The sequence below is a fragment of the Papaver somniferum genome, chromosome 7, assembly GCF_003573695.1.
Source record: "Papaver somniferum cultivar HN1 chromosome 7, ASM357369v1, whole genome shotgun sequence".
NCBI classification, from domain to species: domain Eukaryota; kingdom Viridiplantae; phylum Streptophyta; class Magnoliopsida; order Ranunculales; family Papaveraceae; genus Papaver; species Papaver somniferum.
This window is the reverse complement of record NC_039364.1, coordinates 8,282,255-8,309,184: the sequence shown is the minus strand read 5'-3', so window position 1 is coordinate 8,309,184 and position 26,930 is coordinate 8,282,255. Positions and strand designations below refer to the sequence as shown.

The window sequence follows — 26,930 nt, the reverse complement described above, 5'->3', positions numbered from 1 at the left end:
TATGAATTGTCAAATACTAGGATTAGCACGCAGTTTGCTAACACCGCACAACAAGTATGCAAGTGAGATTAGATTAGTATTATTGTATCCTGACTGCGGCTAAAATAGCTTAATATTAAACTCGTACGATGCCTCTTTGTGAAAGTAAAGGGCAACTGAGTTTACCTTTACCTAGTCACTCCAAAATCCAAATCAGTTTCACATCTTTGCACAACAAAACCTATTATTTGTCCACATTCCTGACAACCAAATTAAACCACCAACCAAATAGTAACAATCCGACAACAACACCCTCATAATCTAATACCATGATGCTAAACATCTACCGGATCATTTTTTCAATATGTTGCTTCCAAGGCAATACGGATGTACTTTTTAAAGACATTTTTTATTCTGCGTAGCTGCCAGTTGTTGAGGCTTATAACAATAGAAGACCCTTTGATCTTCTCATGTTGCATTATTTTTACCCTCTTGAGTTGTTGGGAAAGCCATATACAGTGGAGCCTGCCTGACTTTCAGGCCAACAATCATGAAAAATAAAATACAAGTACAATATTTTCAAAGGACTAACATCAAGCTCATTGACAATGTACACTACACAACATTAGTACTTCTATTATAAGCTCATTGTCATTGACAACTTAGTTACACAAGGCAAGGCATTGAATCACTACAAATTTAGTAAAAACTAAGATAGACATAAATAGATTGAAAACCAAGTACAAATTACAGACTGATGATGGTAAAAGTGTAAAAAACACTAATTTTAGCAAAAAAAAAAAAAAAAAGTTTAACTAAAGCTTGAGTGCCAAATCAATACTCTTCAATTCTCCTTGGTTACTAGCAGTACTACTACTCCTTCCACCACCATCACTACCACCACCTTGCAACAGAAAACCACCACCAACCCCTCCTTCATAATTATTGAACCTAGGGACACGTGGCATAGACCCAGATACAAATGACGGTAACCGTCCGATTGTTGGTTGATGATCAACTATGGATGGCCTAAAAGATGATGATGCAGTCCATCCAGGATGATTCTGTCCATATAGATGTTGAGGATGACCAAAAGATGAAGAAGGTAAAAGAGATGGTAGAGAAGATGATGGTGATGTGGATTTGTGAATCATAGAATGAACTTGAACACCTAGTGATCTAGAACCATAAAGAGGTAAAGAACCCATACTTGAGAACTGATATTGATGGTGGTTGTAGGGATTGTTGAGGTGGTGGTGCATGTTTGCATAATTAAAAGCAGCTGCAGCAGCTTCACCAAGATGCCGATCTCTTTTAGCAATTGTCCGCTCTCTTTTATGTGCGTTTTGATGTCCTCCTAATGCTTGTGAACTGTAGAATTTCCTTTGACAATAATTACATGAAAATACTCTTGGTTCTTCTTCTGCATCTAATTCTCTACTTTCTTCCTCACCTTCTTCTTCTTCTTCTTCCTTTTTCCCTGTTGATGATGATGTTGATGATGAATCCACATTGAAATTTCCTATCAGATTGAGTTCTTGATTATTGTGATACTCAATTTCAGATTCAATTGAGAAATCTGATGAAAACCCTTTATTCAGATCAATTCCTTTTTCTTCTTCTTGGTTTCTATATTCTTCTTTTTCAGAGCTGTCTAATCCATAGAAAGGAGATATGCTACTTGAAACAGAAGGTTCTTCCATGGCTGGAGGAACTGATTTTAGATAGAGAGACAAAGAAAGAGAGAGAGAGATGGATTCAGATGAAGTCTCTCTTTCTCTCTGCAAGGTATGTAAAGACTAAAGACATTGTCCTTTGTTTTACACAGTGCTCAGTAATAATAATAATTGTCATAAAGAAATAAAATAAAAATAAATAAAGCTAAAAGACAAAGGGTGGTTTAAAGTTCAGACATTTAGAGTTCAGACATTAAAGAAGAAGAAACTTATGAAACAAAGTAAGGATAAGAATTAACCTCAAAGAAAAAGGAGGAAAAAGATAGAAGAAGAGTGAACTAAAAGACAGAGAGAGTAGCTGAGAGTATACAAAAGAGAACACACACACAAACACAAACTGTACTGTAAAAAAAAAAAAAAAAAAAAAAATCATCTTTTGTAACTTGGTATTGCAAAAATTTACTCTACCAATAGTGAAGATATAAAGTTGATTTGTGTTCTAGCAGGTGGTCCTGGAAAAGACCCTTTATATGTGTCTTGGTGTGTTCATAGATTATGACAGAGCTCATGAGAAGATGTGGATGTTGAACTAACTATTGGTCCATTCCTCCCATTCCTCCCATATTCCCAAGCATACCCATCATATCCTTAGATGAACCCATTTGCTTCATCAGGTTTTGTAGACCACCCATGCCACCTGTATAAGTTATCAGGTGAATTAGTAATTTGGATAAAGTATGCGACTCGATAAGCTAAAAAGATTGAAGTATAGATATCAGGTGATTAGTAATGTGGATTGACTCGATAAGCTAAAAAAATTAAGTATTAAGTTATCAGGTGATTAGTAATGTGGATTAATTATGCGACTCGATAAGCTAGAAAAAAATTAAGGTTATCGGAAACCCATGTTGAGAGCTGATGTTAAAAGTTTTAGAAAGGAATCAGTCTCCCACAACTGTTTTGGCCAAGTGGTATTCTGTGCCCCACAAGACTTGATGATACTTATGCCAATGGATAGGAGGTTACCTATTTGCTTCAGCATCTGTGGAGGAAGAACTTTACTCATGTGCTGTGCATTCATGTTACGTGACAACGCACTCATTTCACCCTTCTTGGGGATTTTCAAACCTTTCATCTTGCCCCAGACCTTTGCTAATCGTTTGTATTCTTCCAACATCTCCATCACATCTCTAAGCTGGCGACCTGAACCCCTTGCTACCCTCATAATCCGAGACTCGTTCATAATTTTTGGATTGGTGCTGTCCAACTCTGGTAAGATGTCACAAACGTGTCAAGGTAACATACAGGTGTTCGCACCTCAAAGAAAAACTAAGCAATGCACTTAGTTTCTAAGCATCCCTAGAAGAAACTCCAAGCACCATCTCAACATACACAGTTACAAAGAGGTAACTGTGTTATACAAGGAGAGGTACCTTCATTTGTCATTGAATCCATGATAGTCATGTAGCGTTTAATTTTTGACTGACTTTCCTTCTCACGACCCTTGGGCATTAATTCTGCACTGAATCCCGGAAGCATAGAGAAAACCTAAGAAGCCACAGTAAGATCAGTCATTTTGGAGGCACAACACATGCAGACCTATGAAGAAAAAACAAGTAAAGTGAAGCCAAAGTCGAATTTTAAACAGGAGGGATATGAAATATCAGACCTGGCTAATAGGACCCATATTGAGTATGTTCTGGAACTGCTCATACATAATGCGCATAGTAAATTGTCCTTCGGATAGTTTCTGTAGAAGCTCAGGTTGTTGATCCATGGGGACAACATCATGGATTTTTTCCATAAAGCCAGACCAATCTCCCATACCTGTTCCAAATTAACTTGACAGTTAAATATACAAAAGGAACTTTTAAAAGCCGAACCATATCAAACATGACTGCATTACCACAACAACAACTAGTTAATGATACCTAATAGACGGCTGACAAATGGCTTGACATCGAAAACTTCAAACTCGTCCATGTGCTCCCCAGTCCCGAGGAATATGACAGGACTCTTTGTGGCTGCGACTCTATTAAACAAGAAAAATTGAATTCAGATCTTAATACTGAAAGTAAAACAAACCCAGTCGACAATTTAGTCAAATTGTAAGCAGTTCCCCTAAACAAAACTTTATGTATCGATGTTCTGTTAAAATTTACGTGTCACATCATCCAAAGCTTACATTTTGTACCACAACAAAAACTGATACGGTTCTTATGTAAAGAAGGGTTACTCTTGTTTGGGTATTATAATAACCCTTCTTCAAAGCGTCAGCAGTCAGCCAAATTGGTTCGAATTTCTAAGGGCATCTAATAGAAATATATAAAACCTTGCCAAACATGACATATTCGAGAAGTAAATGCAGTAAAGAGAGCAAATGAAACAGATGTAGCTTTAGAGTGGCACTTACGCACTAAGTGCACCACCTCCCTTTGCTGCACCCTCGGTCTTTGTGACAATAACAGCACCAACTGAAACACTTCGGTTGAAGGCTTGAGCTTGACTGAAAGCAGCTTGACCAATACTACTATCCATAACGAAAATAACAAGATCTGGTTTCTGGAATTAACAAAAAACAGTTAAAGATTATTTACCAAGCGGACAAACAGAACCAGAGAAGACAGACATGCAAACCTAAATTACCGTTGATTCAGCCAGCTGACGCATTTCTTCGAACAGAGAAGCTTCTTGCTGGTGACGACCACTTGTGTCTACAATAATAAGATCACAGTTTTCCTGCTTGAACCTCTCAACTCCTTCTATAGCAATCTTTACAGGATCTGATTCCATATAGCTGTTGATGATAAACCAAATCACTACGTGAGGAAGTGACATAGAATTAAGTAGTCAATGGAAATTGTGTAACTGAATCTTCATATATGAAAAGAGTTCGAAACCACAATTGATTGTTTCTAGAAATCTCCTCATACCACAACTAGCAAAGAAACTGCAACGAGTAGTTTAGTTACATAGCTCTGACATCCCATAGGCAGTGAAATCCAAGGGTTTCAATAAGGAGGTGGCACTACGTGAGACATAATGCAACACTTCGTGCAAGTGGACAATTAACCAAATAATAAGCTACTTTACTGCCACCAACAATTGGTAGAATACAAGCAGAGGGGCTGACTCTAAATCAGTCTTTCTAACGCGATGCCCAAATTAAGCCAAAAACAAAAAAATGTCACCAAATCGACAAGATTAGAATCCAAATGTATAACCTTCCATAGAATGGGATCTTAGCTTTGGTCGCATTTTGCTTCAACTGATCAAAAGCACCAGCTCTAAATGTATCTGCACAGACTAGAGCTGGCTTGAAACCCTTCTTTTGATGATAATACGCATATTTCGTACAACTGGTTGTCTTTCCAGAACCTACATAGTCAGAAGAAAAAAGATGATAAACAAAACCATAAGAAACAAAATCCAGATCCACTGATGAATAAGTGCAGAAGGGAAAAAGAGAGAGAAGAAAATTTTATCATACCTTGCAAACCAACAAACATTATAACGCTTGTTTTGCCTTTTTTAGGTATGAAAGAAGGCTTCCCTGTATCCAACATTTTACACAGCTCATTGAATATGGCCTAGGGAAAAGAAAAAAAAACTATTATTCCCGCAAACTATAATAGCATAGCAAAAGTTGCAGGATGACCCAATCTCTATCAGGAGATTCAGAAACCTGGAGGCAGAAAACCCAAAAGCTAAAAATTTATATACTAGCTAACAGCAACTCCCATAAAAAAGATAGAAGCATCATAGAGTTTGGGCGGATTATTTTTTCCAAGCACAAATATACAAATAAAATACATAGTTTGTAGCCAACATTGTTTTGAAACTAAACATCTTGATTACCACCATTTTGAAGAGGTATCAACTAGACAGGCAGACGTGAGTCAAAAGCTTTTCTCGAAACAATTGTCAACTGATATAGAACATTTTCTTTCAAATACAAGTATTAACTTCATCGACAACTTAGGTTCCCTCTTGTAGTCTTCTAAAGTGATTCCTGTTAGTCACAAGTATGTGTCCCCTAAGCAAGACCAAACTAAATTGATGCAGTTCCAGAAAACCAATAGAGTAGAATTCCCCTGCATCATAACTACACTTTCGCTACAATTTCCTAAAATTAACTGCATTGTCACTAGTAACTACGTCAAAACAGACACTCACCAGAGAGTAGTTACTAGTAAGCTATCTACCCTGGCTATATAAGTGTTCCTCTCAGTCACAAAATTTCGCTACAATCTCTTCCAATTCACTGCATTATCGCTTGTAATTAGTCCTAAAACTTACATTGCACCTACTGGAACATCAATTACTAGTAAGCTATCTACCTGAGCCCTTAGGTACACTGTGGACGAGGAACATGTCTGAAACTACAACATTAACCTAAAATTGACAAATTGTTCTATCTTTCAAATTCAACTATGTAACCATAAACAAACACCCTTCTTCTCTAAATTTGAGATCAAAATCTGAAAACAACAACCAAAATTCATTATGAGGATACATACCTGTTGGATGATTCTGCGTTTATTGTGACCAGCAGCTAAATCATCAAGATTAACAATCTTTTTGATGTTGATAGTCATATTTTTAACTAGATCGAAATGGACATCAGCTTTTAACAAAGCACGAGTGATTTCATTCAGACAATCATTCAATACTTTCTCATCGATTATGGTCGCATTGCTCATTTGTGCTAAAGCACGGGAGATACTCCCGCTTAATTCTCCTAACACCATTCTGTATGATGATAATAGTGATCAATTCAATTCAAGAATATGGATCGAATTGGGGGAATTTGGAGATTTTTAGGGTTAGGGTTTTTATCTGAGAGCGAATAATAGAGAGGAAGATGACTGAAGGAAAATCTAGCTTATTTCTCGTTTTTTTCCTTCTTCTCTGTTTAGTGTTTTTTTCGGTTTCGGATCGGGGTGCCCTTAGTAGAAATGTGATGACCTTCTCATAAGGATGCTTCTGGAACGTCATTTGCCAAAAGGCATATTCTACCTTTTTTTTTTTTTTTTTTGGTTTCTTTTCAATGGGTTAGAATAGTGGTTAGTTAGTGGTCCTTGAGGGCATTCATATGTTAATGTACAAATCCAATTTTTTGTTGAGTCCGGTGGATGGCCAAACAGGTTTCTCCATTATGGAACACAAGTGAGCGGTTGATCATCAAGCGCCAGGACTAGGGACATTTGCTCGCGTGTGTAGCTCAAACTCGGCGTTGAAACCACAAACACGGGCGTTTGATACATCGCAACGTTCATTCTTCGCACGCTGGGATTTGGAGCACAACGCCAACGTGTAGTTTTTTGAAAATTCAAAATTTACTTTTTACCTCTATAAATTACCATCATCTAAAACAACTCACTCACACCAAAATTCACTTCTTTTGAATTTTTTCTTCTAAATCTATTTCAATTTTTTAGTTTATTGTTGGTGAAATGGGTGAAAGGAGATCACACGTTTTTGCGATGCAAAACTTGAAGCTGTTGTTTCTAAGACATGTGAGAGTTTTAAAAAGATTGAAAATTGTAAGAGGGAAGTGCAAGTTTTTGAAGTTGCTCCAAGAAAATCTTCCGTTAAAAGGCAAAGAAGAGCTCCAGTTTGGAAAGTTAAAAACAAAAAAATTCAAAAACAAAGGCGAAACTGTCAAAGAGCGCGTTGAATTGAAGATATGTCAAATGAAGATAAACAGGAGGCCAAAGCTTGTACTTGATTTTTATTGAAGTTGTTTAGTACTTTTTTTATTATTGTCTAAGTTTATATCTTGTAAAAGAATTGGCAGTAATATCAATGAATGAAAATATTTAGATTTTAAAATAGGTTTCCACTTCAGATTAAGCGATATTTATTATTCTCTCCGTCCCGCTATTAATTGACCTAGTAGTACAATTTAAAAATGATTTATCTCTCAAACTATACCAGAAATATTCGTAAAATATTATATAATTGAAAAGCATTTTAAAACACCTATATAACGAATATAAACATGAGTATCAAATGATATAAAATCAACTATTAATGGGACAAAATCTAAAAATAAATAGGTCAATTAATAGTGGGACAATTTAAACTTGCAAATTACATTAAACTACATTTTAATAAACCACAACAATAACATCAAACTACATCCAACCCAGCGAAATTATCTTTGTAAAGTTCATAGCATTCAAAATGCTTAAACTCTCTTTCGGTTTCTTTAATAAACTTGGTCTGAGCGATGGTTTTCTGTAAAATAGATAAACAACAAGTTCAGATATTCAGTTGATCATTGAGGACAAAGGTAAGATACTCACCAGTTCTTTGTTAGATAATCCAGAATTTCTACGGTGAACCATCCACAAAACTTTTGTATAATGTTTGACTTCCTTAGTGATGAACGCAGTTCTTAGTTCTAGGCTCCTACTGTTTCTTATGGTTTCGTTCCGCAATGTTACAAAATGTCCCAATACTCTTTACCAGAAATAGTCATTGTTCATTTGTCTCATCATACGATGTAACCAACATCGAACAAGAGTAACATCTTCTTCAATTGTAAGACCGGGAGAGGCATTCGAGTGCAGTATAGATGTGCTTGAGATGGACCATCTTTTAGAATTCTAAAATACGCCTCGTAACAAAAAGGTTTACCGTGCGCTTCCTCCCAATTATCAAGAGTTGTTTGGATGACTTCATCTTCAATTACACCTTTGAACTTTTCTCGATCAAGTTCCATTAGCAGAGCAAGAAATGGCTGGACTGCAAGCCTAATAGATTGAAAACGAGCATGCAATCGATGAGCATCTCGATTTCCCGGGTTCCCCGTCAGTGAGACGAACTTGTAAAAAAGTTATCCCAAAAAGAACCGTCTTGAAATCCCATACCAACGATTACCCTGTGAAAAAAATATGCTTTGTATATAGTTATATCCTCTTCTTCAGTAGACTTGGGATCAGGATTTCTAACATACATTTCTGTAGAGTGGGAGAGATTAAGAGTTTTAGAAAGAAAGAAGAATAAGAAGATGTCAATTTGGAGATAGAAAGAATGAATTTATAGGGCGAGAAAGAATCAGTTTGGAGTAAAACCGCGCGGCTTTACTACAACCGCCCATTTGAATTACTATAGGAGTTGGCGTTTGTAGTAAAATCGTGCTGCTTAACTAAAACCGCCCGTTTGAATTACCAGCGCCTATTTTTTTGTTATAAATACAACACTAGGTTTTATCCTCAACCAAACCAACAGATTTCTTTCTTAAGCCAACAACATCCACCATGTTTTCTAAAGGCAACGCGAAGCAAATATTATGTGTTGAAGCAAAAGAAATTTGTTCATTAGGTATCATGGATAACCACAGTCTTATGCAATTCCCGTGGACGTATTAAAAGTATCCGCGGGAAGGTTGTTCACGCATCAGAATGGTGATTGAATCACAACCAGAAAAGCTCCGGTATCTGCAATATGAAGATCCCAACTGTCCAGAGGAACCACATATGCTAGATGATGCTTTGAAGATTAAAGAAGAAGAAGAAGAAGAAGAAGAAGAAAAGATTGCAACACTCTGCAAAAACTTCAAACATAAAGCCAAATTGAAGAAGAATTTATTACACTGCAAGCATTGTGGATATGGAGATCACGAATACAAACATTGTCCACAGAGAATCAGTGGATGCTCAAAGCCCGGTTGCAAGACTTTTATGCATTTGTGCACTTCTTCTGAAGAAGATACATATGAAAGGCATTTCTGGAAATGTCCTAGGTATTTTTTGGTGGAGTGGGATGATTGAAGTTGAAGGACAAATCGATTCACTATGGTATTATGTTATTTAGTTTGCTGTTTATTTTGTGTTATTACGATTATCTAAAACCAACCATGTGGACGTCTTCACATTTGCACCATCAATATCATAACTAATTTAATTATTTTTTAGATTAAACATTGCACCATCAATATCATAAATAAAAACATACTGCATTGAACAACCACATCATACATGAGAATAAAATAAATACATTAAATTAAAACAACTACTACATATGCGTCAATTCTCGTCAGGTGGATGAATTCCTAGGGCGATGCGGGGATTGTATAAATTTGTTGAGCACCCTAATACTGTTGAAATAAGTATGAAAGTCGAAAGGACGTCCGCCGTGAGATACTTCCCACACCGCTAGATTTATGGGTTCCACTTCATGTACAGCTTCATCGTTGAGCTTATTTCTGTGATTATCAATTAGTACAACGATGAATTCCGATACATTTCAACTAATTGAACTAAAACGATGCGACAATAACTGAGGATCACCCTCATTAATGTTTCAGAGTCGAACATTCTATAAAATTTCTCCCAGAAACACAACGTCAATTCGGCTACATTCCTAATCTTGTATGTGAATAACAAAGGCTCTACAATTAGTTAAATCCTCTTGTTGAGTGAAGCTAACACTACAAACTCTGGGAGGCATTTTTGTAGATGATTTGAGAGTGAAGAATGTGTGAATTTAGAGTTGATATGAAGAGTATTTATATAACTTGAAATTATATTCGTTGGATCACAAGATTTTGCAGCCGTCCAGATTTAGCCGTTGACGGTTTTGGAAAAAACGCGACGCTTTAACCAGAGACGTTTACGTGTGATGGAATAACGAGCGGTTTTGTGACAAACGTCGGCGCTTTTGGCTCACAATCCAGCGGTTGTGCCACGATCGCCCGACCTTCCTTCAAGTGCACGCCTGTTCTTCCATCTCACTCAACAAACCAACAAATTTGTTGGTTTGTTCATCCGGTTTTCATGTTTGTTGAGTCCATAGTGGGATGAAAATGAACAAATCTTTGATTTGTTGAGTCCATAGGAACTTCTCTAAGTATTACGAGTATTTATCATTTATAAGGTATTGGGATCAAACCCCTTAGGTCACTTAATGGATCTATACATTCTACGTCGATATGAGAATCACCCTCGTGCAAATGGTTAATATACTAGGATCAAATGGGAGGAAGATACATAAAACATTTTTAAAAAGTGCTTCTGCAGTTCTGTTGCACGTCCAACAATAATTCAGATAGATTTTTATACTAGGCTGGCAAATGCAGCATATTTTTTCTTTTTAATTGAAAGAGAGAAATTTATAGATTAGGGATAATGTACAGAAACACAAAATGTTAGAGATAAAGTAAATCAATCAGTGAAATACAAGGTCCTAATTATGAACAGTATTCGAAAATCTAGTGCTTGAAAAAAGGGTGAAGAGAAACCAACCTCTCTCCATCTCTATTCCAATAAGAGAAACCAAAATACCCTAGAGTTGTTTGGTCAGATCGTCTCCCATGGGGAGAAAATTTGAGATTCATCCACAATTCATCTACAAACCCAATTTTTTCGGCAGTATTTTTCTCTTCCTCTTCAACAATCACAAAGTCTGTAGCAGCAACAACATCTTCTTTGATCTTGAAAATTGCAGAAGCAAGAGCAACAATTATTATAGCAGCAATAACAATCACGACAACAACAACAACAATCACATAAACAACAACATCAATCGCAGATTCAACTCCAAGATCAAGCAAGATTAAATCTCTAATGAGTAAACATGTTTAGGATTCTTTTCAGCTATTTTTTTACTTAAAATGGATTATTGTATGGTCATTCCTTTCTTGGGTTTTGCTAGTGTGTTAGTAGTTTTGAAAGTAGTCAGTTCTTTTAGATTTCTGTCTTGTAACTACCTGACCAATAAAGTTTGATTTGTGTGAAAATTTTTAGTTCTTTTCCACACGATAAAAACCTTGAGAGGTGGATGGATCAATTTCTCCTCCTAACTGTCCTGCTTTTTGCAGGTTTATTAATTAGTTTGAGAGAAAATAACTCATCCCAAACAATTCCATCTAACCTTTACAAGAAGAGGACCCAACTATTTGTATTATTAGGTGATTTCATTTGCTGTAACTCAAGAGCTGTTAGTCTTCTTAGTTTCAAGTTTACTAAAGTTTCTCTATTATCTCTTTGAAAGCTGAGGACTCACATGAACTAGCCATTCTTGACGTCAATTATCTATGTAATGATCTTTGTAATGATATTGTTGAGGATGTAATCCCTCAGTAAGGTGTTTTACCTTACTTTTTCCTGTAGAAAAAATTGTGAACAAAATTTCTAAAATTTAAATGCATTATTTTGCAAAGAGAAACAGTCCATGTAAGCACCAGAGGCCAAATATCTCTTGGAAATGCGGCATTGAGCCTACCTACCTAAATTTTTCGATACCGACTTGTTTACTTCCCTGGGTGACTGGGTCCTTTGATGGTGCCACCAATTTTTTTCTTGAAGGAAACATCTTGATTTTATTAGTATTGTAAGATTAAATACATCAATTTCAGATACATCAAAGATGAAAACAATAAAAAAATTACATATATCTTGTTTCGTAGATGAAACTGATATTTGAAACATGGCATGTGAAATAAATTCAAGCCATCTGAATTTGTCTTCTACATTAAGAGTAAAATGTCCCATAAGGGAGTAATCTGCCCAATTCAATTTTTCTTCTCCTGTAAGAGTAAATTGTCCCAGAAGGGTGTAATATGCCCAATTCATCGTTATCATGATCACTTCTTGTAGCCACATATCTTCAAAAACTTGTAGAATCATGACCACTTCCTGAAAATCATTCACGATGATATATCTGTGATGAAAACATCTAATAGAAACGCCATCACGGCTATAATAATCTTCTTCTAACTGGCAAAGATGAGCCATTAGAACTGAAATCAATTGATTACAAAATACAAATAAAATAAACATATATATACAAACCCTAAAATCGTTTTAAAGAAAATGATGATTTATTTAATAATACTACTAACTAATACTTGTAGCCAAATCAATCAGAAAGATCTGAAAAAATCAGATCAAATCTGACAGATTTGGATTACAATTGAACGAAATCATAAAATTTGTAGATCAGGAAGAGGAAAACCGGAGAAAACGATTATGAGAGATAAGAAAAGGGTAATGTCTTACCCCTCGTCAGTGCCACCAAAATTACATAATCTAATTAGTACACAACACAAACTCTTAAATTTTGTGGTGGGTTATGATGAGTATCATTGCTTTAACAAATAATACTACGATTAATCAACAGTCATCGGATAAACAATGTAGTACAAAAATCAAATGAAACACTGTACGTAGCCAAGACAAAAACCACATGTATATTACTGTGAATATTTGAGATCAATTGAATGATGTACATTGGTAATGATTTATGTTTGTATATATGACTATCAGTAAGCCTAGAAAACACACTTCTCCGACTCTACCGACACCGAACCATTTGCTTCGTGCAATAAAAAGTTTCCTCAATTGTGTAATTAATTTTTTTGTTTCCTCCGGTATCTCAATTTTTTCCACTTTAAAATTAACAAATGCACGTACATTGATGATATCAATACATGGAAAGTAGGAAAACTTTCACCTTATTGTCTTATAGATGAGATTCATAACATTTACATGTCGAATAAGGTTCCTAAATGGTCATACTCTTTAAGTAAAGGAAAAACCATCATTCCAAGCAAACTGGTATTGATCATTTTCATGGACACTCAAATTCCATCAAGGAAAACATGAACCCAAGTCATATAGAATATCGTGGATCAAATTGGATGTGCTTTCGATGCATGTCCAACAATAATTTGGTGTGGATTTTTCTTGATCAAATTTTTCTGAAACTCAACTAGACTCGGTTGATATAAGCATTAATGTGTACCGATTGTTGTTAATTTTCATCAAACACGAAGAACATCTCCCAGAATCGGTGCATAGGGTATACACACATCAACCGATTCCGGGTTGATGTTTTTCGTGTTTGATTAACATCAACACAATCGGTATATATGTTAATGCATATATCAACCCATTCATTTACCATGTTTGAATTTTAGCACAAACCCAAAAATAATAAATTATAGAGCATGAAATTACGAGTTAAACGAAAAAAGAATGAGGTCATTTCGACATCGGACAAAGAAGTTATGAGCAAAACAGTCGAAGAAATGCCTAGATTTATACTCGGTTGATAAAGGCATATAGCTGATTCTGGCATAATTTTTTTTTGCGGAAAAACTGTTGAATTTTAGTTTTTTACAATCGGTACACCAAAGGAATTATATCTACCAATTGTGGACGTATTTTTATGTACAAAAATTATTGTTTTTGAGTTTTTTTACAATTAAGCACATGTGGAGGATTGTATCAGCCGTATGTGATCAATCGGTCTATGAATGCATGAAATCCACTGATTCCGGGTTGATGTTTTTACAAAAAAATCAAAAAAAGTTTCATGTTTGGATGATGAATTAACATTTGTTGATTTCTAGGTTAACAAGATTAAACGTCAATTAGTCATCTGAATTAATACTAATGAATCAGGAATAAATTAGCCATTAGAAAAAAGAAGGTATACAAGGGGTTTTTGATTTTACTTCATAATGACCCGTTTTTATTTTCTAGTGGTGGGCCTTTATAGGTCTCAAATTATCCAGGATATTTTGGCTTATAATATTTACACGACTCCGCAAAGGTCTTGGTCCCTAACAATGCACAAAATTCTAAACAAATTGAATACTTCCGATTCTAATTTTTATGGAGTCTAATATCAATGAAATTGAATACCTTGAAAAATTAAGAATCCAAGTGAATCTAAATTGAATACCATGAAAATTTTGAGAATCTTGATTATCAAAATAATTCCTGATTCAGTGCACCCCTATTAACAATAATGGAAGACAAAAATGGAGAATTAGAAAGAGGGAAAAGGTCCCAAATTAAGAAACGGCACTCATCTTTGATGAGTTGGGGCTCTTACCTTTCACTGTTACTTGTTTGTTTGTGTTGTGCATGGAGTTGTTCTCTTCTATTGGTATTTGGAGTTGGCCTTACCTTCTTTCCCTTTGTTGTTATGTTATGTTTTTTTGTCTTAGAGTTGGTTTATGTTTATTTCTCGTTTTCTTTCCCTTCCTGAATGTCAATAGTGCGTTGATTTATGTTTATTTTACGTTTTTTTTTCTTCCTGAATGTTAATAACGCGTTTGAATATCAGAAACAGAACTATTTTTGCTTCTCCTGGAGTAGAAGTTACTGGTTAGAAGCAGAAGTCTACTTTTAGAAGTTTTAAAATTCTCTTCCTAAATAGACTTCTTCCTTTTTTGACTTTTAAAAGTCAAAAAGTAACCTTTACATCCAAGTACGCTATAAACTATGAAGTATGGATACTGATACAAGGATACGGATACCGAGATACATATACGGGGATTCGTCAATTTTTGAAAAATAGAGATACGTGATACGTGTAATTATTAAAGTCATTTAATTTTATAATAATTCATTTTAGTAAAAAGAATCACATAAAATTAAGAAAAATTCTTAAATACTTTATGGAATACTAAAATATAACAGATAAAAGCTGTCTAACATCTCGCTCGCCCATCATTCAATCTTGTTTCTCTTCATTGAATGGATAAAATTACATATGCTCCAATTTATCTCCACTGATAAAAATTATATGCTCCAATTGAAAAAAAACGGGTACCAAGCTCAGCTGGTCATCCCCGTTCCCTAAAGTTTCATGCGTTCCAGGAGGTCTCAAGTTCGAGCCTCCAATGACGTAATATTGGATAAATTAACATGGAAGGTAGAGTTAGTTTTCCCCCCTTGTTACACAATCTCAGCCCCCCATCCGCATCGGCTCCCCTGGATAGGTTATCCATGAGGCTCGCTGGTAAGCTAGCACAACAACCTGTTCAATTAATGTAGTGAAATGTTGTTGGAGCTTAGCTTGTTAAACTTCCAACTGTTAATGTAATAATCTTTATCCATTAATAATAATATTTAAATTATATTATATGAAGTATCCCCTCTCAGAATATCCGAGAGATATCCCTACTCTTTTCGTAATTAACAAAAAAAGATACTTTAAATAAGGTATTCAATACGTATTCTCAAGTATCTGACACTTTTCGTAATTAATAAAAACAGATACGGCGTTCGACACGGATACGTCACGGATTTTGAAGTATCCGTGCTTCATACGTTATAAAGTCTTTTTTCTTTTTTTTTGTTTCGGATCGGAGTGCTCTTAGTAAAATATGTGATGATCTTCTCATCCGGGTGCCTCAAGTAAAACACAATTTAGGGCCAATTTAGAGCCCGAGGTTGATCAATGATCACCAAGTTTGGTCTCTTGTTTGCTTTCTTCCATTTCCCAGTTCCTCTTCCTCACAGCTTGATTCTGCAGATACAGGTACTAAGCTTCTTCTTCTTCTTTTTTTTTTCTTCATCTCTAAATTTGGATTACCTTCATCCTCCTTGACACAAGGGTAACTAGAAGAACCCTTAAACCCCAAAACCCGGTTAGTTTTTCATTCCAATTTGTTACTTAGGGCATTTTTTTTCCTCACTGATTTGACTATCCCAGATTGTTAAATCTCTTTGTTTTCGAATACCCATTTTATATAAGATTGTTATGGTCTATAGTTCATAAGATTTTGAGATTATTGTAGAGGCTGTAATTAGAGAGAAAAAAAAGATCTTAGATTTCTGTAATTTAAGAAAAGTATCCTAATTGATTGAATTGAATGTTTCATTGGTCATTAGTGTAAAGGGGATTGGATCAGTAGTTATAAAATCACAATATCAATCTTAAGCCGGATTTGATGTTATTATACTTGTTAAAACATTCCTGTAAAAGTCATGTTTTTCTGGAAAACAAAACTAGGTATCAAATTAGATAGAGTGAGGTTCTGTATGAAATCGACTTGTTTAAATACAGTTTCAGATGTCCTCTATCCAGTCAATCTTAATAGAATCAGGGTTTCAGTCACATATGTGTTGTTTTACTTGCCTGATGTAGGGAAGCTACATGATAATATTCCACTTACCACGGCATCCCATGATATAAATCAAATTTTTTGGGAGGTTTTGCCGCCATGTCCCACATAACTGATACATGTGCCTAGGAGCTCTATGTGATATGTGATATGTTCCTTGAAATTTAAAAGTGTGTGTAATCATTTTAAAGTTTTAGTTCTGATGATTAGAAGCAATCGTCTGATCTTGACTTAGTTTATGGCACTAAGAGAGCAACAGACTATATTAGATGAGAGATCAATAGACAATATTTCAGAGATTAAAAAAATTCTATGTTTCTTAGTTCTTACCACATTTTCTAAGAATCGTTTATCATGTAGAGATAACAACTATACAACTACTTGTAATTTTCCAATTAAAATCCTTTTATTTTTTGTTCAGTGCTTCGAATATTGATGGTTCCATTTGCAAAATGCTATGAGTATTACATGCATTTTTAACTGTAAAACATGTACACAATCACACTCAGTGTAAGAAGAATTCACATAAATGGAATACCAAAGTAACTTATTTCCTTGACAGGAAACACGCCGTTAGGAAGTTTGGTAGTCGATAGCTCCCTGAGTCTCCTAACAGCTTTAACCTTGTTTGCTAAGATGTCAAGTAATCGCAAGAGCGTTCTGTTAATAAAGGGAAGTCAGGTGTAAAACATGATACTGATCTCAAACCCTTTTATACTCACTTTTAAGCTTAGACTCACCAGTGGTTCCTTTCTTTATCTTTTTCTTACTCTTTTTCTCTTTTTCCTTTTGAACTTCCCCCAAATCATCTCTTGTAGTTGGATTTCAGATATTGACCTGTGATAATCTACTGTCCATTGGCTGCCATCCTCGACGGCTAGATTTGAAAACTTCTTTTTCCTCAGGGACACCATTAGTATTGGAATCTTAGAGTGGTTATTATTACATTTGTTTTAGTAGAAAAAGCACAACAGAAAATGCATTTGTTGGATTCTATAGTTGGTGAATAACATGTACTGTAATATTGATTTCTGTTTCATGGAGATTCATATCTTAAATCAACTGATGAAGTGTTTTACCCATGGGGTTTGAATCTTACGACGGGTGATTTGTCCCCTACGAAGTGTTTTAGTAAGTGTTTTTCTTACTAAAACTGCTTTTTTGGCAAAGAACAATGATAAGGAAATGTCATGTATAAGTAAATTGTAGTGTAAAGCAACAATGTAGGACAGTTTGGAAGTATAGGCATTCGTATCTTTACTTTTGTTGCAATTCGTATTTTTCGTTTCTGAAGTTCTGACTCTAGATTGTTTTTTCAGGTTTACCTCAGTCAAATATGAATATAATGAATAATCTTTCTTCAACTCTATGTAGAAGAGGGAATCTGAGAGAGCTGATTACCAATGTTTCCGTCTATAGCGGTCTTTCTGGTAGATTCCTGTCTATTATTTTAAGTTTTTGTGTTGATCAATTTAAGGTGTCACTTGTATCTAATACTGTTGTTTACTTAACTTTTTAGATGTAGCAGCTGAAGGAGGACTAGCAAGCTTGATGACCAGACGATGGGCTACAAAAAAGGCTGCTGGATCCTCAAAGAATGGTCGCGATTCAAATCCCAAGAATTTGGGGGTGAAGAAATTTGGCGGGGAGGCAAGTGTTCATTTAATTCTATTATGCCATCGATTTGTCGAACCTTGTCCCCTTATCTGTTGTGTGATAATGAAGAATTGTCACGTGCAGAGTGATATCCTTTCTGATTGATGTCATTCAAACCTTGCCAACTCAACCTTGCTGTTATCTGTGTCCAATTCTAGAATGAGGTGTTTGACACAGTGAGCGAAAAAAAGCCATAACTAACAGTACAATTCTTCATAGAAACTTGACAAAGCAATTGCTGTATTTTCAGTTTTACGTTGTATTTTATTATTCTAATATTGTTAGACATACACAGATATTAGACTCTGATTTAGAACGATATACTAAGGTCAAGACCAATTTGTCCAATTTCATACTATGCGTAAACGAAATCAGACATTATCATGTGCAAGTACTCGCTGTAGTGTCCTATTGTTGGACATGACTGTCCACGCGTTGGCGTGGCCAAACTGTAGAATATAGTAGAGTGTCCATTTACTTAGATGTACTGATGATACTTTCAAATTGATTTTTTGCAGCGAGTAATTCCTGGAAACATAATAGTACGTCAGCGGGGCACAAGATTTCATCCTGGAAACTATGTTGGAATCGGAAAGGATCACACCTTGTTTGCGCTGAAAGAAGGTAATGTTAAATTTGAGCGTCATAAGCTGAGTGGCCGTAAGTGGGTTCACGTCGAGCCCAAAGATGGTCATGTGCTTCACCCTGTCTATACCAATAATCCTAAAGAAGGTCATATTATCTACGCCGATAAAACCCCTGTTGTACTAGAGACAGCTAAGGCTTAGGGTTTAACGTTTAGAAAGCAGCAATGAGTTCGTTAATCCCTGTTCCCATATAGAATTTTGGAGGATTGTTCATTGCCTTTTTACTTTGATTACTCTATGTTTCAGCTCTCTTTCTGTCTATATTTTGTATTATTTGAGGATAGTCACAGAAACAGTTTTTTATTCCGACTATTCCATCGGAATAGGAATGTCTGCTTGTTTATTACTATTGTTGAGCATCTATGATTTAGTCTCTTAACATCACTAGTAGGGACTCTGAAAGGAGACATGATATAGGTTTAGAATCTTTAGATATTTACAGATTGTCTCTTCCCATGGCTTCGAAAGAATTCCGATCAGGAGCTAAGCATGGAAGAAGATGTAGGAAATGAACACTCGTTTGTTCTTTATACAGTTAGAGCAGATAATTTCTCTTTTGATAAGAAAAAAATATACCCCTACTATGTAAGTGTCTGACTAAGTGTTCAACACTTGCACTTGAACAAATGAGATTAACAACAAATGAAGGAAAACATGGAAACGCCATCTACTTAGATTAGTTTTTTCAACTGAACAACCACAACACTGATATTATCTTTACTTCCTCTAGCCATCGAAACTTCAGCCAGAACAGCCGCAGCGAATGCAGCATTACAGGTATGATCCAAAAGTGACGAGGATATGCTTGCTACTTTACCTTGGAGACATTTCCTTGCTATTTGACAAGCCATCTTGTTTGACATAACATCCCATAAACCATCGCTAGCCAATATCAGAAACTCATCGCTTTCGGTTGGTGAAATTATCCTGACCTCTGGGACGGATATTACATATGGTTTGAGGTAGCGATCACCTGCGCAAAAAGAAAAATCAAAATTGGTATTAGCAGCAGCAGCGTAGGAAACATCTTTGTTGTTTTTTGTTTGTATGTTCTTTCTTTCGCTCTTTTGTACTCTGCCCACTGAAACTTTTTTTTGCATGAAACTTCAATATGAAAAGACTTATCCGAATGGGAGAGAGAGGATGTAGCATTGCTCTAGTACCTATAGATCTAGAGGTAGCTAGTACACCAAGAACTCGAGAACCATCCCAATTGATAACCGTTCCTCCGGCTGCTTCAATCCTATCCCTCTCGTCTATCCTGTCAGGCTTTAAAGGGGTACGCCACAAATTACACTTACAATGTTTGAAACAGCAGAAAAACAAAAAACGCAGGAAAAAAATAAATACCACCACAAGGATTACCAAAGAAACTTTAAAATTTACGGAGTTTGAGTTACCTTGTGATCTTGAGAAAGCGGGATCGGTAAGCCAGCACGAGATAAAACAGCCCTGGAATCACCACAATTAGCAACAATGATTTTATCTTTGCTGATCAAAGCAACCACAGCCGTTGATCCTATTGACTTTATGTTTTCATCTTCAACTTCTTTTCCGCTGACTACTTGTCCGTCCATCTTTAGAAAGCAACTCACCATAACATTCTCCCAGTCAATCTTATCAAGATTCGATGAACCCTGAATCTCATCCACAAGTATCTTGTGTAACTGCTCGCTGCATAGATTCGCCACAGCAGACCCACCATGCCCATCATACACAGCAAAGAAATCGAAATCATGATCACATGGACAGTTACGATTTGATGAAGGTAGTAAACCTGGGATTACAGTAATAGCATCTTCCATTTCTCTTCTTCTACCACACACAGACATAGAGCCATGATATGCTAATATCCCAACCTTCGGTATTGCTGGTACATCGTCTTTCTTACTATGATGATCATGATCATGATCATCTTCCATTATCTTCATTGAGACCATTAATTTCACTTCCTACCTCATGATGATAAAACTCAAAACCCAAATATCATTTTCCTCCTTTTTTATGGAACTCTCGGACTCGTTAAGAAAAAATGAGAATGAATGACCTGACCTGACCTCTGTTAGTAAATTTGATATAAAGATTGAATTTGGTATAGACACGACCGAATAACACCTGAAAGAGAAAATATCGTGCATGTCATTCAATGGAGAGTTGACTGTTGAAGGCTGAATGTGGTAGAGACACGACAATGATTTTGGCAGGCGGTAATAAAGTGGAAGTTTGTCGAGGTACGGCGACTTTGGCAGGGGGTAAAAAAGTGGAACTTTGTCAATGTACGGCGAACTGGCTAATAAAAAGAAAAGCTAATAAAAACTTCGAGTCCTGTAAAAGCATGTTGATTCATTAAAAAAAACAAAGACCTGATCATCAAATGTGATTCATGTCAGAGGCACCCAAAAATGTACTATCAAAGTTTGTTCTTTAGTCTTTTCCATGTAATTTGTTTTGCATTTACCTGCTTGGCATGAGCTGTAAGATTTCGCGGCCTTGGAAATGCATGCAGCAGATTTAATAGGCTACCCACTAGGCAGCTTTAAATTTTAGCGGGGCGAGAATTCCTAGCCTACTGCCTTTACCAAGTAAGGGTGTTTCAAATCCTGAAGGTGAAAATATGCTTGGTTGGTTCTATGAAGGTCTACTATATATTTTTTATCAGTGAGAATAAGAACAACATACAAGTATAAGTATTGCAGTTTGACTCTTGCAATCCCGAAGGTGTGAGGGTAAAATATCCATCGAAGGGAAGTAGTAATGAGCCAGTCCGAGCAATAAAAAGATGTACCATATCGTTATTAGTCGAGAAGCACCTTATCATATCTATAGAAGTTTACTTTGCTTATAAATACCCGTTCATGTAGAAGGAAATGGACATGTAATCTTGAATGGTTCTATTCCATAAAGAGACTAGAGAAAGAGGAGTTAGAAGTTTGAGAGATATTTGTAACTCATCAAAGGGTAAAACCCTCGTAAATAAGCTATAGTTTCTTCACCGTGGCTGTAGGTTTACATGGCCAAACCATGATACATAGTTGTGTTCATACTTACTTTCGTGTTGTTTACATCTTTCCTTTACTTTGAATCTTAAATGTTTATTAGTTGTTAGATCTTCATGGGTGCGGTTAGCAAGAAATATGCAACTACATTTTGACGCTAGAAACTATGAGGTATAAAGAATTTTTCTACGTCCCTTAATTTTTTTTCTTCAAAACCTTAAGTGAAAGTCCTTTCTTTTTTCGTTGATTTCTCTCAAACTTAGTAAATTGATCTCGAACACAGTGACATCTATATGATTTCACGGCTGCAAAGTCCTGTATATCCTTCATGAGTATTAAATCTAAAGAAATATCGCTTGTTCTTCTCGATTTAAGCCTTTTAAATTTGTTTTACCACCTTCCTAAAGACGCTCACGAGAGTTGATGGTTAGAACATCAGAGATGTCACTGACTTCTTGCAAAAGTTCACAAAACCTCCTCCATGATTGAGTTGGGAAGAGATCTAGCCAAGTAAACTTCGTAGAAGAAAAACAAGTTACGACAGTTGAATATGTGCTAAGGTTAAAGGCCTTTTGAAGAATTCTCGCCTCATAAAACTCATGACAGCCCAGAATCCCTTTTAGAAACTTAGATCTAAACGTGGAAGAAAGGTTAAAGAGTATATCATCAATCATCAACCATAAAAATGTTGAAAATAAAAATCTACAAGCGCTGAGAAACACTTCCATGAATGGAAAAAAGTACTAATCGTGAAAAACTGATTTCTACCCATCAAAGGTATCACGTGCTGGAGAAGGTAATTTACTCGAAAAAAGAGAAAAAGAAAAATCCCTTTTCCTGACACAAAAACTTTATCCAGTTGACGAATGTTTTTAATATCATCTTCAAGTATTTACAAAACCTGCTGTCAAGTCTTTCTGAACTTCAAATCGTACAATACAGTCTGAACTCTGACTTGGGAACTTCATGTGACCTGCAAATCTAGGGTCCCACTTTTCAGAAAAAAAAACAAATTGAGTATTACTGCATCTCTCGCAGGAAAGACAATGATGACGAGACGACCCGCTCGCACGACCCTTGGAGTTGAACGTATGCCGTCCGATGAACTAGACGCGATGGAACCGGGAGAGGTTCAGCCAAACACCATCTGTTCATGAGAAAGACCGCCCGATAACCCATATCGTGAAGGACTAACATATCATTCTGATTCCGATGAAAAAGATGCCTCATCCGAGGATCGAGATGAAGTTCATTTGACTTAGAATGGAGGACTAATAAACCCAGTATCTAATACCACGACGCAAAAGGATATTTCCTCTAACCATGATAACAATACTGCCGCCCTCGAGGCCATCATGAAAAACAAGGAAATACGAATGAAAAGGTTAGAACGACGAACAATAGATTAAAAAAGAAGAATAGGAGGCTAAGGAACTAGGTGAAAAAGAAGGAATTGTCTACTATACCAAAGGAGGTCCCTGTAGGGGAAAAAACCCTATAGAGAAAGTAGTTGACGGTGAGCATATCGTTCTGCCCGATATGCAGAACGAAGCTATCGAGGATCAATTCCCACGAAGGAAAAAGGAGCTCCTAGACGATGCGAGTATCCATTCGGAAGAGACATTTGACATTAACCCCAGACACAAGGGAGTCGAAAAGCATAAGGAGGACGAAGTCCGAGTCCCTGGCTAGTCCGAAAGGATATCGGGAGGGAAACCCATGCAAAAGGAGACGCTGATGAGAGAGTTCAACCGAACTATGTGTCGCCCGACGAACAATCCGACGAGGACTCCGGACGATCATCATATTGTTATCAGGAGGCTTCTATCCCATCCAAGCGGACTCTCGCAGAAAAAGAAAGTCTAAACGAGGGACATGGATGATGCTTGCAGGTGAGACTAAATCGACTCGAAGCGATGTACAAAGAAGCAACCGATAAAAAAGGATGTCAGAAGATGGAAGGGGTCATGCAAAAAGCAGGAAAACCGATTAATTAACGATAAAATGAATAAGTTATGGAAGAAGAGGGGAAAAGGACAAGAAGAAGAAGAAGAATGGGCAATTGTGAGATTGAAGGGGATACCAAAGGTAAATGCTTTAATTAACCTGATCCAGTTCACCCTACTAATTAGAATGGAAACGGAGTGAGCAAATTTGGAAAGAGGACAAAAATGACAAATTAAGATACACCACTTATCTTTAACGAGGTGAGGCCCTTATCATTCATTGTTGCTTGTCTTTTTTGGTGTTGTGTCCGGAGTTGTTGGTTTCTCTCCTATTGGCATTACCTTCCCTTTGTTATTTCTTTTTTAATTTTGTCTTGGAGTTGAGAAGTCGGAAGTAGAGCTACAAAATTTTAACCTTTTTACCTTCCAGATGTCCTTTTAAAATTCTATACCAAACTGACTTCTTCTTTTTGAATTGGAAAAATCATGTGCATCCAAACACGTTAGAATTGTTTTTTTGTTTTTGTTTTTCGGATTGGGGTGCCCTAAGTAAACATGTGATGATCTTCTCATCCGGATGCTTTTGGCTGCCTTAAGTAAAACACAATTCAGGGCCAATTTAGAGCCCAAGAGGTTGATCACGAAGTTTTGTCTCTTGTTTCCATTTCTCAGTTCATCTTCCTCACAGCTTGATTCCGCAGACACAGGTACTAAGCTTCTTCTTCTTCTTCTTGTTTTTACTTTCTCCATTTCTTAATTTGGAATACCTTCATCCTCCTTGACACAAGGGTAACTAGAAGAACCCTCAATCCAATTTGTTACTTAGGGCATTCTTTTCCCTCACTGATTTGACTAACCCACATTGTTAAATCTCTTTGTTTTCGAATAGCCATCTTATAGTAGATTGTTATGGTTTATAGTTCATAAGATTTCGATATTATTGTAGAGGCTGTTTTTAGAGAGAAAAAAGGTCTTTGATTTCTGTAATTTAAGAAATGTATCGTTTAATTGATTGAATTGAATTGAATGTAGTGTAAAGGTGATTGGCTCAGTAGTTATAGAATCACAATATCAATCGTTTTAAGCCTGATTTGATGTTATTTTACTTGTTAAAACTAGGTGTCAAATCGGATAGAGTGAGGTTCTATATGAAATCGACATGTTGAAATACAGTTTCAGATGTCCTCTATCCAGTCAATCTTAATAGAATCAGGAGTTCCATTTACCACCGCATTCCATGATATAAATCAAATTTCTTGGGAGGTTATGCGGTCATGTCCAACATAACTGATGCATGTGCCTAGGAGCCCTATCTGATATGTCATATGTTCGTTGAAATTTAAAAGTGTGTGTAATCATTTTAAAGATTTAATTACGGGTTAGCAACAGACAATATTTTAGAGATTAAAAAAAATTCTATGTTTCTTAGTTCTTGCTACATTATCTAAGAATCATTTTATAATTTAGAGACTTGACAACTTTAAAACTACTTGTAGTTTTCCCAATTAGAATCCTTCTATTTTTTGTTCAGTGCTTCGAACATTGATGGTTCCATTTGCAAAATGCTATGAGTATTACATGCATATTTCAACTGTAAAACATGTAAACAATCACACTCAGTGTAAGAAGATTCATATATGTAGAATACAGAAGTATGAGTTGCTCGAAAAAATAACTGATTACCTTGACATGAAACGCGCCGTTAGATAGTTTGGTAATAAATAGCTCCCTGCGTCTCCTAACAGCCTTAACCTTGTTTGCTAATCAAGTAATGGCAGGAGCTCTATTGTTTTTAAAGGGGAAGTCGGTTGTAAACATAAAACTGATCTCAAACCCTTTTCTGTTATTATCTTCAAGCTTAGACTCACCTGTGGTTCCTTTCATTATCTTCTTCTTACTATTCTCTTTTTCCTTTTGAACTTCCTCTAGATCATCTCTTGCAGTTGGATGTCAGATATCGACCTGCAATAATCAACTGTTCTTTGGCTGCCATCCTTGACGGCTAGATTGAAAACTTCTAAAGAGGCCTAGATTCCTCAGGACACCATTATTGTTGGATTCCTAGAGTGGCCATTCTTACATTTGTTGTAGAGAAAGAATAACAGAAAATGCATTTGTTGAATCCGGCGGGTGTTTCCTGTAGTTGGTGAATAACATGCACTGTAATATTATTGATTTGTGTGTTTCATGGAGATTCTTATCTTAAATCAATTGACGAAGTGTTCTATTCATGGGTTTGAATCTTACGATGGATGATTTTCCCACTATGAAGAACAATGTTAGGGGAATATCGTGTATAAGTAGTACATTGTAGTGTAAAGCCACAATGTAGGACAGTCTGGAAGTTCAGGCATTCGTATATTATTTCACTTTTGTTGCTCCGTCTCGTGATTCCATGTCTTCTTCTATATTGGAGAGTATATCTGATTGCAATTCATATTTTTCGTTTCTGAAGTTCTGACTCTAGATTGTTTTTTCAGGTTTACCTCAGTCAAATATGAATATAATGAATAATCTTTCTTCAACTCTATGTAGAAGAGGGAATCTGAGAGAGCTGATTACCAATGTTTCCGTCTATAGTGGTCTTTCTGGTAGATTCCTGTCTATTACAATTCTTCATAGAAACTTGACAAAGCAATTGCTGTATTTTCAGTTTTACGTTGTATTATTACATTTGTTTTAGTAGAAAAAGCATAACAGAAAATGCATTTGTTGGATTATATAGTTGGAGATTCATATCTTAAATCAACTGATGAAGTTTTTTACCCATGGGGTTTGAATCTTTTACCAATGATTCCGTCTATGATAAAACCCCTGTTGTACTAGAGTTTAACGTTTAGAAAGCAGCAATGAGTTCGTTAGTCCCTGTTCCCATATAGAATTTTGGAGGATTGTTCATTGCGTTTTTACTTTCATAGTGAAATTTCAGGGTTTATTTTCTTCAGTTGGGTAATTTTTAGGCTGGGATTTTTCACTACTCTTTGTTTCAGCTCTTTTTCTGTTTTTATCTTTTACTCACAGAAACAGTTTCTTATTATGAATGTTGAGCATATATGATTTAACCTTGTAACATCACTAGTAGGGACTCTGAGACGAGACATGAAATAGGTTTAGAAATCTAAAGCCATAGAAAGAGAGAATCTACTCGACCAATTTTT

The 26,930-nt window shown here is 36.0% G+C and overlaps 4 protein-coding genes and 1 long non-coding RNA gene across 5 annotated transcripts; 2 read left to right on the top strand and 3 right to left on the bottom strand.

The window, feature by feature from the left end:
* Window positions 1-595: 595 nt before the first annotated feature.
* LOC113295161 (zinc finger protein 1-like) lies at window positions 596-1,891 on the bottom strand. Its single transcript, XM_026543509.1, has one exon. It carries the CDS (start codon window positions 1,680-1,682, stop codon window positions 795-797), a length of 888 nt encoding a protein of 295 aa, XP_026399294.1. The 5' UTR covers window positions 1,683-1,891; the 3' UTR covers window positions 596-794.
* A 33-nt stretch (window positions 1,892-1,924) lies between these two features.
* LOC113295160 (signal recognition particle 54 kDa protein 2) lies at window positions 1,925-6,559 on the bottom strand. Its single transcript, XM_026543508.1, has 10 exons — window positions 6,176-6,559; window positions 5,146-5,245; window positions 4,880-5,033; window positions 4,302-4,452; window positions 4,069-4,217; window positions 3,587-3,687; window positions 3,325-3,482; window positions 3,089-3,203; window positions 2,682-2,924; window positions 1,925-2,352 (listed from the first exon to the last, which is right to left on the bottom strand). Exons 1-10 carry the CDS (start codon window positions 6,404-6,406, stop codon window positions 2,249-2,251), a joined length of 1,506 nt encoding a protein of 501 aa, XP_026399293.1. The 5' UTR covers window positions 6,407-6,559; the 3' UTR covers window positions 1,925-2,248.
* Window positions 6,560-15,810: 9,251 nt separating this feature from the next.
* LOC113300491 (50S ribosomal protein L27-like) lies at window positions 15,811-19,193 on the top strand. The gene is made up of 4 exons (XM_026549693.1): window positions 15,811-15,941; window positions 17,847-17,957; window positions 18,047-18,177; window positions 18,702-19,193. Exons 2-4 carry the CDS (start codon window positions 17,864-17,866, stop codon window positions 18,969-18,971), a joined length of 495 nt encoding a protein of 164 aa, XP_026405478.1. The 5' UTR covers window positions 15,811-15,941; window positions 17,847-17,863; the 3' UTR covers window positions 18,972-19,193.
* A 229-nt stretch (window positions 19,194-19,422) lies between these two features.
* Window positions 19,423-20,752, bottom strand: LOC113294012 (probable protein phosphatase 2C 8). The gene is made up of 3 exons (XM_026542448.1): window positions 20,231-20,752; window positions 19,994-20,099; window positions 19,423-19,803 (listed from the first exon to the last, which is right to left on the bottom strand). The coding sequence occupies exons 1-3, from the start codon at window positions 20,750-20,752 to the stop codon at window positions 19,502-19,504; spliced, it is 930 nt and encodes a 309-aa protein (XP_026398233.1). The 3' UTR covers window positions 19,423-19,501.
* Window positions 20,753-24,408: 3,656 nt separating this feature from the next.
* LOC113292920 lies at window positions 24,409-26,716 on the top strand. Its single transcript, XR_003331947.1, has 2 exons — window positions 24,409-24,479; window positions 26,253-26,716. It is a non-coding gene; the product is annotated as an uncharacterized LOC113292920 (long non-coding RNA).
* Window positions 26,717-26,930: the final 214 nt, after the last annotated feature.